The following is a 15,204-nucleotide window of genomic DNA, read 5'->3' on the forward strand; positions in this document are numbered from 1 at the left end:
TTGCCTAACCTTCACATTCCTGCTCGTGGACAGTCTGGAATTTGCTGCTTTAAACGCAAATATGACCTCAGGTACCATAGAGAGGAAGAAAAATAATACTAGGTTTCAAAGTTCAGCCTAGCACGCACGCACACACATGCACACGCACACACACGGAATAAAAACAATGCAGAGCAAAACAGTTAAGTCATAAAACTATATTTATAAATAAAAAGACATTTTTTCCTTAATAAAAGAGTAGTGTGAAAGACATGGTAGGAATTTTTTTTCCACTATACATTATCACAAGACAGAGTCAGAAAATGCTCTGGTTAACAGATGAAAATGCAGCAGTGTAGTGTAAAAATGACTCTGGAAGCTGGATGCTCATGTTAAGCATTAATGAATGAAACTAGTTGTGACCAACTACGTATATATAATAAAACAAATGCATTCTTACAGTAAGAAGGACTGCGATTCTCTTGCACTACATACAATTATTTCCATTTCTTTCTCTCTTTTTAAGTCAAGCAAACATTTAAAAAGTCTGAATAAGGTCAACAGTTAGTGTTCGTTTCAGCTTTCTTTCATTTTTTTTCTTCTTCTCTCGTCTTGTTAGGGGTCAGCAAGTGGGTATTGTAAGAACGGAAGGAGGGAAGAGGCTTCTTTTTTTCTCTCTCTTTCAGTTTTGACATGGACAGGGGTGGGGGAGGACAGAGAATGCAAGATAAGGAAGGTAGAGTGGAGGGAAGAGTGAAGAGAAGAACAAATGAAAAACATCCATGTAGAAAAGCGCTGAGTCATCCTCCCCTGCCGTCCGTTTCCAGCGCCTCCCTCTCTCCGTCTCTCTCTTGCTTTTTGTCCTCACACAAACTCTTCCCCACCAAGGAGCGTAAAAACGAGAAAGGCTGCTTTGGTTAAATCTTGACTGAGGGGGCTTCTTCACTGAAGAAAGTATGGCCACTACTACTAGGAAAAAAGCAAAAGAGAGGGGGAGCGTTTTCTCTTCGCACACACAGCAGGATTGGTTCCATTCAGGAAAGTGGAATCACGGCGTTGGGTTAACAGGACCTCCTGTCCTGTCACGCTGTCCTTCCCAGTCTCACAGCGTCAAGAGAAAGCCCAATCTGCTACTTTAATCTGCCTAAAAGCTGCATTACATCACATCACATCAACAAAGAATTCACCGGCGTTGCCCACCGCCATGCGCAGAGACTGGCGTGATCCGGTGAGCTCGGGGGGTGCAGAGGCGAGCTCTCTGCCCGGTGGGGCACCAGGCGCAGCTGTAGACAAATGAGGGGGCTGGGGGGGAAGACCAGGGGGGCCATAAACGAGGCCAGGCCCGTAGGGTATGGAGTGAGAGTTGCCGCTGCGGTGGCTGACAGAGCTGCGGACGCTTCGCTCACTGGGGGGAGCGACTGAGCGCTCGCTAGGAGCTCGGTGGCTCCTGATCTCAGGTTCGCTGCCACTGCCGCCGGACTTCCGACCCTCGTTTTTGCTGCAGTTTGAACCACTGCTTCCTGTGGACAGAGAAGAAAAGGAGGTACTTATTATGACATTAAAAAAAATTGCCCTTTTTTTTTTAATGAAATCTGTATGACCTACATGAGCCTCTCCCTCCCACCTGGGTGCCAGTGACGTGATGCAGACAGTGCTGACCCAGTTTGTGGTAGATACTCAAGAGAGCTTCATGACTAACTCAGACATGGTCACAGAGAATTCTCTGCCTTTCAACGGCCAAACATCTCAGTCATTCCCAGAGGCAATTACATGTTTTCATTTTGTTGCCACAAACAGCCTGTTTGATTTTTCCAGAAAGTTCTTCAGAATGAAACCATAACAGTTGATATGAATAAAAAGGACTATAGTGCTAGAGATGCATATTCCACAATATGATATTAAATCCACAGAGATGAAAATAATGTGTATGAGTTTACTTGAGAGACAGAGATGTGGTGTGTTAGTCAAACTCAGCACAAACATCGCAAGCAGGCAAAACATGAAAAGTAATAAAACAAACTGTTATTTTCATGTTTTATCTTGTTAGCTAAGATATTCGCCAGCACATTCAAATTGTAGTAGTGTGAGAGCATTAAATCAGGACAGGACACATAAGATGTTGTTTGCAGTCAGTGGGTCCAGCTGTTGTTGGTCAGTAAACATTTCAATTGCGTAAGCAGACTGCTTCTAAAACCACAACGTCTGGTTTTCTATTTCTATACACTTTCAACACGCAAAATGCATCATGAAAATAAGGCAGCTTTGGAGCTGCTGGAAGTAATATCTTTCACTCTCAACAAAGCCAGACTGTGTCCTGTAAGTCTTTGAAGTATTATAACTCAAACAAGCACTGGACCAGTTACTGTAGGGAGATATTTATATTGATATTCTCATCCTGCTCTATGTAGAAAACCTTCTCCCTCCCGAGGCACAAGTCCCTCTGTGCAAAGTGACACTTCAGTTAAAACCTTAGTCTGTAGATGAGATTTACAAAAGTACAAACGTTTGTAGTTTCTTCCCTCATAAGAAATGAGGGAATGCCATTCTAATTTAAATATGTTTTGGGAAAACCTTGGTTGTTTGAAACAGATAGATTGAAAAGATCGGTTAAATCCAACTGTTGGAAAGGTTACAGTTGTCTTTGTCTGTGTCTTTGTGAAGAAAACACGACACAGGTCAAGTAAATACTCAAAAGATTGTTTTACAGTATTGAACATAGTATCAAAATAGTTTCAAACAAACAATACTTCCCCCTTCTCTTGACGTTGTTTTTCAATATAACTATATTGTTCTTGTGATGAACAAAACATCATGTTCAGACTGCACTTACCACTGTGCTGGCTTCCTGCACTGCCAGCGCCTGGTCCACCGTGGAAGGGCTGTGGCAGGTCGTATGGATGAGGGATAGGGAACTGGTAGGGCAGGGGCATGGGCCAGGGAGCTGCCCCGGGGTGGGGGAGAGGGGGCAGGGTGTCCTGATCTGAGGCACCGCCGCTGGAACCATCGTGATCATGGAGAGACAGGTGGGTCATGTCTGAGGGAGGAAAGGGGAATAAACAAGGATTAAGACAACCGCATGCCGTAAGCACCCACTTCTAGACCTGCTTTGCAACAGTGCATTAAAAAGATGTGGAAGGAAATACAACTCAACCAACAAACTGTATAGATAGTTAATTTTACTGCTCTCACTCCAGGCACATCTTAGCTAAATGAAGGCTGCAGCGTGCACTTACTGCCACAGAGATCTCCAAAGACGTAGTAGCACTGTTCAGAGAAGGTAATCTTGTTCACAGTGTGTCGGATGAAGCCGGCCTTCAGCAGGTTGCTGGCATATTTGCGAGCTTCACGGCGATCCGAGAAGCCTTCCACATGATGGAAGAGCCAGTCAACCACATCAGAACCTAAAGACACAGAGACACACGTTCATAAAAGGTGAATTCTGCAGTTGTGCTTATTATATATATATAAGTACTGAGTACTGTTTGGTCAGCAACAACACACAATTATCTTTGACAATTACATATACATTTTCTGTGTAAATGTGTAACTGAACAATGAACCAGGAGATCTGTCGACTTCTCAACAGGCAAAACACATTCATGGATTATTAGCACAACTGCCAATAAACTGTTGCAATGAAAACTGGTGATGGTGTTGCTTCATTAAGAGAAAGAATATTCTAAACTGAAGTAAGAAGCTTTGCGTCCTCACTTTAGAATTAACAGAGCCAGTCTACAAACTGAATGGAGAGAATAAAAGAAAAGATGTGTATGCATACTGATGTAGGAAATTACAAATGCGAGTCCATGCCCTCTGCTCTGACAGACGTACCAATAAAGGCATTAGCGATGGTGATCTTGAGCCACATCCTGTCCCGCACCTCCAGACCTGACTCTGGGCAGGCCATGGCCTTAGCAACTGTTGCCATGTCGCTGTGGATGGAGAGGTGGAAGTCATCGAACCCTGGGAAATATCACAGAACACTCGTTCAAGTAAACACAGCAGCTGAACCACATTCTCCTGACAGACCTGAAAAACTCTGGTTCTCAAATCAAACATATTTACCACTGAACCTGTTTGGACAAATATATTATTCTCCTGAATGTATAAAAACAGCTGAGGTGCTTTCTGTTTCCCCCCCCTAAACTTTTAAATGAAAAAACAGCTGGGTGCTGTTATAAGGACAACTAAAAAATGTTAGAGTGTTTAGGAATAATATTTGGTTTCCTGTGGTCTGGAGAGTAGTTTGTGTCCCTTTCTGCCTTGACGCAAATCAGACGAGATCAGGTTTGATCTTTGTTTTAACTGGAGCACAACTGAGCCAGTCTTGACAAAACCCCAACAAAAGCCTGTTCATAGAGAATGCAAAGTCCTCCCTAGAACATTATTATATCTTACTAGTCATCTAACTGAGGATTATTGCAGTCAAATATTGTGCTGTAGTTTACTTTTTAATGTCGACACTTCCTCTCTCTCTGCCTCATTTACCTCCCCTGTAATCATGATTTTCCAGAATTCCTTGTTACTATAATAAAACAATAAAAAGGGTGTAAACATTTGCAATGTTGCACACAAGACAGTTTGACAAAGGATATAATTTTTCAGCTTTCAAACACTCAAGAAAGTAGAGGTTGTCATTGAAGATTAACAATGCTAGGCCTCATTGTTTTTTGTAGCGCTTTTCTCCATAAAAAGGGACCCACACCAAAGCCTAACTCTCTTTTTAAACTTCAATGTAGCTACACTTTTTACACTCCTAGCCAATTATCCACAGCATAATGAAAATGTGCCAATTAAATTTGAAAAATGGTGCCAAAAAACCCTCTTTTTAAGTGTTTGCATATCAAAGATATTAAAAAGACTTCAAGTGAAATTTATGTTCTTTCTGAGAGGGAAAATCCCCAAAACTTAGTCAAGAAAGTGTGTAGAGAGTTGAGATTTTTCACCAGAAAGAAAGGGGAATGAAAACATCACGTCTTTCCAAAGATTACAGGGAGGATGAAAGTTGTGAGTTATGAGCTTAGTTTTGACAAGAGTTACTGAGCAGATGGAGGCTGTGGGGCTGAGCACAGTAAAAAGCTGGAACGGAGAGAAGTTGCAGGAATGCAGTGAAAGGGCAGGGCCAGAGTTAACAGAGATTTACTAACACGCCAGAGGAAGATAGTGATATTAGTGCAGTTTTGGAGGTTGGAGGGTTTGTGTTCGTTTGAAAAACTGATATCCTGGAATATCAACAATCCTGAAGGTCTTTATACCTCAGAAGAACAGAAAAAAATAATAGATCCTGTTCAGGGTAGATACTGACAAAACAAAACCCAGACTAAGAGCTCAAATACATATGTTATGTTGTTTTGAACAAAAGGTCCTTTATTTAAGGCCATAACATGCAGCCTCAGGGGCGACATGACTCACGTTCAGTCTCAGGGATAGAGCTGCTGATGGAGGAGCTGGTGGAGGTGACAGTGCTCATGGAAGGGCTCATGCCATACGGAGGGTACACCCCGGTCATGGCCGCCGTGTGGGACACCCATGCAGCTGGGTCAATGGGCCGGATTGGCTCGCCTGTTGAAATGAAAGGTGGGGAAGTCATTTAGGAGTTGTTGATCTTTTTCGAGCCAGAGTAACACGACAGAAGAAGAAACAAACACTCACTCCTTGGCAGAGCAAAGCAGCCCCGAGGATTCGGGTCCCAGCACTTAGCCACGGTGAGAGTAATGGGGCTGGTAAAAAAAAAAAAACAAGAGTGTTTACACCCACACTGATCTAAACAAACTGAAGAGACTCAGCTTCATCGTTACTAGACTTCTTTTATGTTCTTGTTTAACAACTGTGGTTTGTGGAATATTATGACTATCTGATACAGTTTGTGATCATTTGTGCTGCTCACCCTGGCTTGTGCACGATGTCCCTCAGCACTCTGACTGCATCGTCATTGCTCATGTTCTCAAAGTTGATGTCGTTCACCTACAGGGATACAAATATAAGGGGAAAAAATCTCTCAGGCTCTACACATAAACTGTAAAAACCTGATACTCAAATGATGACAAACCACACACACTATTGTTGCCTGTATAAAGAGGTAAAACATTTTCAGCCAGTCCATTAAATCCAGCAAGACTGGCACTGTTTCAACATGAGGGGCCATATTAGAATAATAATGGAAAGTGAACATGAGAGACACAAACTGAATTTCTTTACCATGCAACACTAATTTGGGATAGAGGATCGGATAAGAAGACAAAAGGTTGTAAAAATCTTTAATCACATGTTGTGTAGTGACATAAGGCTAAAAGCATTTGTGGCACTGATTAAAAAAAACTTTTATTGCTAACACATAACTAAGTCTTTCCACTTCACTGCAGGTACTGGCACTTAGCACAACAGGCAGCTACCTACACTAGAGATGTGTGGATTGTCTCCGACGACATCCAAATCCACACACATGCTTGACTCATCCACCCATCACCCACCCGAAGGAATTCTTTTCTCCAAGTTAGAGACCTGCACCCACATGAACATTCCACTCCACTTCTACTGGTGATAATATGGTAACATATTACACTTAAGAAGACTGGTTTTAATTAAATTTGTATTTGTTTAAAGTTAATAATAATAATATTGGAGCCCCTCTGGTAACATTTGGGAGAAAAAAACGAGATATGACCTGGACATTTAACTACACTTTGCACAGTACACCTTGGCCCTATGTTTTCATTGACTATTAATTGCAAACATTTAGATGATAGTTGTCCCCCCCCACACACACACACATACACACATAAAGACACACACCTGCAACAGCATGTCACCAGGCTCTATGCGTCCATCTGCAGCCACAGCTCCTCCCTTCATGATGGAGCCAATGTAGATTCCTCCATCTCCCCTCTCATTACTCTGACCCACAATACTGATGCCCAGGAAGTTGTACTTCTCTGTGTGGTGGAGAGGAACAAGTGAAGCAGCAGTGAAGTAATTAAGAATTAATGTATCGTGCGTATCTTACGGTCTAGTGAAAATGCTTTTTGAAATCTGGCTCAATGGGTGACAACACAAAGAAGCTTTATTAAGGAAAAAAGGAATACTACATATTTATTCCTACAAATCCAATTGTGTTCTGTGTACAACTTCCACATAGTTAAGTCACTTACCCATGTTGAGGGTGACAGTGATGATGTTCAGAGACATGGTGGAGTCTGTGATGCTGCTGAATGACGACGACTACAGGGGAGAAATAAAAGAATCAGAAGCCAAAACTTTTTCTTAAATGTGTTTAGATGTGATTTGCAGTCCTGTACTTCTAAGTATATGCGTGGTCTCACCCTGTCAATATTGGAGGCCTTCGGTTTCCGTCGGCGACGGCGGTGTCGTCGCATTAGACGAGAGGAGCTCTGTTCGGTGGAGCTGCTAAATCTGAATACGAGAAGAGACAAAATATTTAAAATTTGGAATATAATACACACATAGAAATACATTAACACAACACTCTAATGTGTGTTGCTCTTCACTGCTGGAGAAAGCTCTTGGCAAGTGAAGAAATGTTTGATATATAACTTGTAATGTTTCTGCTAGATTGCTAAGTACAGCTGTTAATGATAATGTTGGCTATGCAGCAACAGCAAAACTTAAATATAGCTCTTTTAAATAAGAAATCATACCATATAATTTCAGTAATCTTTTCTACCTAAATCAAGTTTACGATCCAGGACATAATCGAAATGAAAACACTTGTGCTGAACCATAATCAAATTGTCTTCATGTAACTTGTGTAAATGTAATATGCCCCCCCCCCCACACATAATAGCTTTTATTATGTTTCCATAATAAAAGTTATGCTGGCCAGGAGTCAGGATCAGCTTTAACCATTTGTGCAACAGCATCCAGGTAACTTCATTTAGAAGTTAGGTCCTGACGCCAGTATCAAGACATTTTCTTGAAGCAAAAAAATCTATTTCATTCTGCAGTGGAAAGAAACTTATACACTGGTGAAACTTTAAGTCAGATCTATTAGAGCTGCAATAACAGGAAAAGTCATCCTGGGAGATGCCTAAAGGCTGAGAACAGCAGAGGCTCTAACGTGGGTTGCAGATATTTCTACGAGCCCTGGAAAAGAACCAGGGGGTGACCACAAAACCACTAGACAATTAGTCTGTGCTAATCTCTGCCAAAAGCCATGATCTGTAAATGTAGATGCTTTCCTCTAGCCAGATCTCTTTTCTGAGTTAACAAGCCAAGCATCTGACCTGCTGGTTGCGTCGTCATCCTCCGAATCAAAGCAGGAAGTGGACTCTAACTCGCTGCTCATGAAGGACGAGCAGCTGTCGTACTCTGCGCCTCCGCGCCCCATTGCCCGCTGTGAGTATCCATTCTGCCTCCCACCTGCAGCAGGACGACATCATGATCCAAATGAAGAAGTTGTGTTAAAAACTGACAGAAGAATATCAAAACTGTATCCACAAATCAGACCACAAAAGGAAAGAGATTTAGGTGAGCTTGTTTGTCAAGGGTCAGACTCTTTTATACCATTTGAATTTATCACAGTCATTTGCAAAATTTCTTTAAAACATAACTGTTCCTTTTTGATTACTATCTCATAAACAAATAGAAATTAAAGCCAAGCTAGAATCTACTTCACATGAATCCCACAAATGTTGGAGCGCATTCTTAGATACATTTCAAAATAAAAACAAAAAAGCTGTTTTCAGACATGCTAGGAACAAAAATGTTCTGGAGATTTTGTGGAACTGAAGGTTTTTTCTGAACTTTGAGTGCCATGTCTGGAAAATGTCAGAGTGAGCCGAAGTGAGAATACAGCAGGAAAAATGTCTGGAAAATTAACAGTGAGCAAATTAACAATGTTTCTAAAATGCGCCAGAAGCAAAGTAGGAAAAACTAAAAGATTACAAATGTCTCAGGGTGGAAAAAATGTATCCTACACGTATAAGCTTCTGACAACTTGTTTGCAGCTGCAAACTAAAACACGTGATTTCTGCAGCAGAGTTAATACTTCAACCGGTCTCCTGCATGCTCCACCCAGACACCCCCCCTCACCTGAGTGTTCCGGACATTTTCATGTTGTTATGATCGGGCATGACCCTAACAATCTCCCACTGCGTTCTTCCCATGTGAAAGTTCAGAGAAAGCCCAGAAACCAATTTTCAAGACATTTTCCGGACTTCAAGTTTGAAAACAGCTTAAGTTACAGTTTTCTGACCGTGGTCGTTAGTGTGTTTCCGTCTTGGCCTCTCCCTCTCTCTCCTTTGCGACACCATGGAGCCGGTCTCTGTGTCGTTGTCCAAACTGTCTCGAACGCTTGCTGCTTTCCCACTTCAGATAGAATGAGAGCACAGGAGAGAGGGTGGGCATTAAAAAAGAGAAATATAATAGATAACCATCAGAGTAACCGTTGAGTTCATTTAAAGTTTATATTAAGTACTTCTTTTTACTACCACAACACAAACTGTGCCGAATGTAAAACCTCTGGCTCAGTGTGTTTGAGGATAAGCTCTGGGGCTGAAACTTTGGTAGAAATTGAAGTTGTTGTTTTGATTGACTTTTTTTAACTCCGTTGAAGATTTCTGTTCTATTACGATCATGTGTCTTTTACAGACTTTACACTGATTTATCTAAAGATAAATGTAAAAACTGGCCAAGTTCTCTAAACACCATTTTAACAAATACATTAAAGAATTAAAAGACTGGTAAGAGGAAGCATGACTGAGAGAAATATGTGCTCTACTTTACCGAATCAAAAGTTTCAAAAGATTTATTTTCAACATGAAGATAACTTGTTGATAAGTGGGTGGAAGAAAAAAATATTATTTTTCCTCCTCAGCAGTCACAAGGTGTCATACTTTTTCTATTCAATTTGCTGTTTCCTGTGTTACTGAGGTTATTAGGAAACACAGAAGGGTTCATTCAAGTCACATAAGCAGATCCAAACAAAGTACACGTGGCATTTTTCGCTCTTTCACACACCCACAGAATCAAACTCTTTTGCACACGAGACAAATATGCAACAAGTCTTCTCTTGACTGTACTGACTGATAGGAAGGTGGTCTAGAGTCTCCAATGCCCCCGGTCCTCTCCAAAGGGGGTGTCGGCTCTATACTATCTGCAACTGAGCCGGTGTCTGTGTGGGCCCCGTCTCCCGAGACCAACTGTTAACAGAGAGAACAGAGAATAAGGTCAGTCTGAGGTGTGAGACAAAGACAGAGAGGGGTGAGACCAAGACAGAGAAGAGAACACATGAAGAAATAGAATAAGTGGGCAGCAGGCAAACGTCAGGGCACTACTATGTGTACACTTCACCATATTTAGGGATATCTTTTTGTACTATCATGGCCTACAGGCTCAACAGTATTTACAGGTGGTACGTAAAACTATGACTACAAATTAAAACAGCTAATAGCTACAAATGTGCTCTTACTTTGAGGAATGAAATGCTTCCACAAATAAAAATCTATTTTTCTTCTGCTAATTTCCTGCTGACAAGGCAAAGCTGTTCAGAGGCAGCTATGGATTAACGAAAGAAAGAGAGAAAGAAAACACAGAGTCAAGACTTGTGGTTTGTCTACCTGACAGCGTTGCCTGAGTTACCACAGTGTGGGAAAAAGTGGGCTCCAATGGGCCGTGACCCACCGTTCAGAGGAAATTATTTCAGCAGCACATTTTAATTTTAGCATTAAGAGCTGTTTACATTTCCATCTCTTTTTAACTTCCAACACATTTCAGGGAACATTTTAAACACCCTGTCTAATGTGGATTTTAAGTTCTGTGGCATCTTGGATGTTGTCCATGGCTGCATTTGCTTTTGCATGCAAAAACTAATTTAAAAGCTAACATGAGATCTGTGTGGAACTATCTCCTCTATGAGCAGCTTGAAGGGGGTTAAAAGATCAAATGTGGTAGCAGCTGATTGCTGACATTTCAGTATATACTGTATCTGTTGTGTAAAATAATCAATATAAAATTAAGAAAAACAGCTGTTTACTAGAGTCCAGAGCAAAGAATCATGTTCAGTTTTTTGTTAAACACACCAGGTTCATGTGTCTGGAGTGTTATCTCATGTTATCACCACCACACCCATCAAGTTTATCAAACCATGCACATTATCTCCATAGTGCTAGCTGTACCATTCCAAAAGCCAAAATAAATAAAATTCATTTTCTTTACCCATCACAATTTCCCCACAATCCCAGGTGATGTGGTCAACAAAATGTGTTCTTTCTGTCTCCCCAAAAGTCCAAAACACAAAGATGTTTAGATTATGTGACTGAATGTCAAGAGGAAGCATTAAATCTCCACTGTTGAGAAACCAGATATGTAAAATATTTGGCATTTGTGCACTTTAACTGGTTTTTACTAATGAAAATGTGGGATGTCAAGTAACAAATGAAAACAATAGCAGCTTAATTGTATCATACTGTAATAGGGCAACTTGTCTAAAATGAGTTCGATTATTATGAATAGCCTGTACAGAAATAATAATGCAAACTATTATTTTATAAAAGACAGTTATTAAATAAGAGTACTTATAACAATGTGTTGTACAACTCATCCTGTTTACCCTTTTATCTCATTTATATCTATATATAGTGTGTACTGTGTATGTGTACTATCACATTTGTAGTCTACTTCAGTACATTTCATTTTCACAACAGGACAGTTGTGATGCACTAAGGTGTAAGAAAGAATTGAATAGCCAATATATGTTTGTGAGCCGACAATAAAATAAACATGGCAGACTCAGGGTGCTAGCCCATTGTGATGATGTGGTGTGATGCTACCGAGCCAGGCCCCTGGTCCCCAGAGAGCATCAATCAAGCCAACAGATGAACGGTGGAGACAAACAAATGGACACACCGTAACAGAAATAACAGCTCATTGTCCACGGAACATTTCAACAACCCCCAAGAGATAACAAACATGTTCACCCACTCACTCACACACACACACGAAGAGGGGAACTGGCTTTGAACTAAAGCAAACCAAAGCTCTGCACACAGTCTAATGAAAATGACCGCAAGCAAGGGTTACATTGGAATGAGCCCACTGGAGAAGGCAAACCAACATGAAGAGAAAACAATGTTTTGATGTCTCTCAAATAGGATCTAATATAAGCACACTGTACGAAATTAACCAAATGCATCACCCTTTCACATTAAGACACACAACATGCTTTCTCTCAACTTTGTTCTCTCCTTTCGTTAAGATTCAATCTTCTTGTTAGATCGAAATGCAGTGAAGCTCTTTGTTATGGAGTGTTTTCCTCCTATCCTGTGATTTCACTTGCTCTTAATCCAATTTCAATGTCGACGGGAGAAAGGCAGATTGTGCACCAACACCAGATGTCTCTAATATTGTGGAGATGGGAGAATTATTGCTCAGAGCCTCTAAATCAGACACTACATGTAAGAACATGTGTGTATGTGGTGCATGTGGTGACTTAACATATAAAATTAATATTGAAAAAACAAACAAAATATGAAACACAATGGGACAAAAAGATCACGCTGTTTACGTGTGTGTTACTCCTCAGGTCATTATGTGATAATGATATTATCACGCAGATGCATGGAGCCATTCCCTAGAGATGGAGTATGGTTGTCACTGGCCGACAGATGGGAATCTCTGATATACATGCACACACACAGTTGCCACACAGACACGGTGAGCAAAGACAGAAGCACACCTACCCATGACACCACACGTCCATTAAAACAGGGCAGCTTAGCGTTGTCATCGGATATTTCCTCCTTTACCACCCTGTAAAGAGAACAAAGCTTTGTTTCAGTGAACCTTTACCAACACAAAAGATCTCAGGGCAATAAAACATGTGGCTGCATTTAGAGGCAATGGAGATGGGCGATACTTCAGCAAGGGCAGACACTGACAACTGGGACAACCAATGCTGATTTAATAGTGCACTTACTACACTGCCAGAAAAACAAGATATACTGCTTAAACAAAGTGCCTATTAAAAATGTCGGAGCAAATTGTTGTGTAGTGACAGAGGGAAAACAATTGAAATGTCCTCTACGCAGAGATAAAACTGTTCCTTGATACTTGGTAACATGAAACTAATGCGAAGAAAAAAGACAATTAAGTTAGGGGAAACTATTCCGCATGCTGCCCTGTATTACAAGTGGATGTAGATAATGAACCAGTGAAAACTAGCTTACTTAACATGTATGATCTTTCAAGAAGGATTTGAAAGTCTTACAAATCAACACACTTGGTCAGGCATAATATAGAGACAATCCCTATGGTCAAATGATACTAAAAGTGAAATGTTTGAGTCGGAAATTAAAAACAGTCTGCGGAACATAAAGATTCCCAGGATAAAGGATCACTCTGGATCAGTGCTGAGGACAGAGGATGTTGCACCTTGTACAGATTGTTAAACCATATGAAGCAAATTGTGAGATGTCACATCTTGTCACATAGTTAAAGAAAACAAATCAGGCACAAATGTAGCTTCTTAGATAAGAGGGAATAGGGATGGTCAGTGGGAGTTTCTGTCAGGATCTCTGATCTCTATTCCAGTCAGACGGGTTGGAGTAAAGGTCCCCCTATCTTATTTACAGAATATCCAGACCACTCTTAAGAACATGGACAATATAGTTCCCTCCCGAAACATGTCTTTCCCACATGCAAATGTCCAGGAGTCGTTGCCCCACCCTGGAGTTTGGAATGGGCCAAAAACAACTTTTAAAAACCTGACTGGGCTGTTTAAAAATAGTACATTAGTCCGTTTCTTTGCTGAGCAGAAGTCTCTGTCTGGAGGCACATAAAACGTCTAGTTTTCCAGCCATGTTTAAACACAAAGGGACGTGCTCATAAAGCTGCCACGGTGATGAACAGGGCATTCCTGTGTTCAACCCTGCATTCCTCGGGCTAACAGACAACAACAGCGGGGGCCTGCTGGACTCCCCGACTGAAAATGACCATGTACATTCTGACATTAGCATGTTAGCGCAATCCTCCGGCACGTTAGCCTGGTGGCGGCTGCAGTGACGTTACTAACTGGTTGTTATCAGTAAAGTCAAACACCACCGTGTCCCCACTATATCTACAATGGGTCAAAATGTCAGCCAGGATTTTCTCTGGTGTCCGTTAACCTGACAAACACCAGGCTCGCTGTGACAAAGTCAAGGAACGCGAGTCGCATAAGCTAGCCGCAGCAGCAATGTAAACAAACGGGGTCGGGACGCTGAGCAGAGCTGCTAACGCTGCGAGCTCGTCGCTAGCAGCTAACAAAGGAACTGCAAGGCAATGAGCTAGCTAATGATCTGCAGCCAGGTAACGTTAACACCGATGACAGGCCGGCTGGATGAGGTAACAACCAAGTTAGTGTTAATCTAGCTGCTGTAGCGTGAGGAAACCCCCGGAGCCGAACGCCGACTCCATGTTAAACACGATGAACCATTGGACAGTTACCCGAAGTCATCGTCCATAGATTTGAAGAAGAATTTGTAGTTTGGCTTCTTCAGGACGTTTTTGAAGTCTGCCAGAGTGCATTTGTCCGCCGGCACGGACACTTTCACCAGATACGGTGTCTCCTGGTCGTCGAGGTGGTAGATAATCTTGGTCTCCCCCATCTCGGACTGCGGCTGAGGCGAGGCAGGCAGGGTGCATCAAGCCGAGGGCCCGGCAGGCTCCCCCTCGGGCCCCGACTCCCCGCGGCGCTGGCGGCGGCTGTGCCGTGGTCCTCCCGGCTGTCCCCGGCTGACCGACTCGCTGCGTAGCCCTGGTTCTGTCTTTTCTACGCCAGCTCTCCGACGTTACGCCAGCCTTTCTATTCGAAGAGGCACCTTGCTCCACCGCAACGCGCCCGAGCCCCGTCCGACGATTTAACTGCGTCAGTTCCCGATTGTATAAAACTCCCAACAGAGAACTGGAGGCTGAGAAATGAGTGAAAACAGTGAGAAAAGACCGGAAAGATAATCGGTGTCTGCTGGTTCTGGTTTCTCCTCCCGGCAGCTGCAGGCTCCTACTTTGTTACACACGAAACTACACACAACCGTCCGAGCCTCTCTCAGAAGTGCGCCCCCCACAGGAGAGGAGGAGAGTGGCGGCCGTGCGAGGCCTGCTGCAGTGCATACTATCAACAGAGGCGGTCCTACAGAGAGGGGCATGGGGGGGCCATCCACTCCGCAGATATAAGGTTATATGATCAACTTACCGTGGCCCTGATGTGCAATTTACAATAGTGAATCACAAAAC

General features: G+C 42.2%; 1 protein-coding gene across 1 annotated transcript; it reads right to left on the reverse strand.

The window, feature by feature from the left end:
• Nucleotides 1-182: 182 nt before the first annotated feature.
• On the reverse strand, nt 183-15,051 carry LOC109642829 (segment polarity protein dishevelled homolog DVL-3). Its single transcript, XM_020107772.2, has 15 exons — nt 14,419-15,051; nt 12,675-12,744; nt 10,021-10,136; nt 9,191-9,303; nt 8,220-8,355; nt 7,299-7,389; nt 7,128-7,197; nt 6,772-6,911; nt 5,867-5,943; nt 5,632-5,699; nt 5,392-5,541; nt 3,811-3,942; nt 3,213-3,380; nt 2,810-3,013; nt 183-1,499 (listed from the first exon to the last, which is right to left on the reverse strand). The coding sequence occupies exons 1-15, from the start codon at nt 14,577-14,579 to the stop codon at nt 1,141-1,143; spliced, it is 2,055 nt and encodes a 684-aa protein (XP_019963331.1). The 5' UTR covers nt 14,580-15,051; the 3' UTR covers nt 183-1,140.
• Nucleotides 15,052-15,204: the final 153 nt, after the last annotated feature.

This window comes from Paralichthys olivaceus, chromosome 16 (assembly GCF_024713975.1).
Source record: "Paralichthys olivaceus isolate ysfri-2021 chromosome 16, ASM2471397v2, whole genome shotgun sequence".
Lineage (NCBI taxonomy): Eukaryota > Metazoa > Chordata > Actinopteri > Pleuronectiformes > Paralichthyidae > Paralichthys > Paralichthys olivaceus.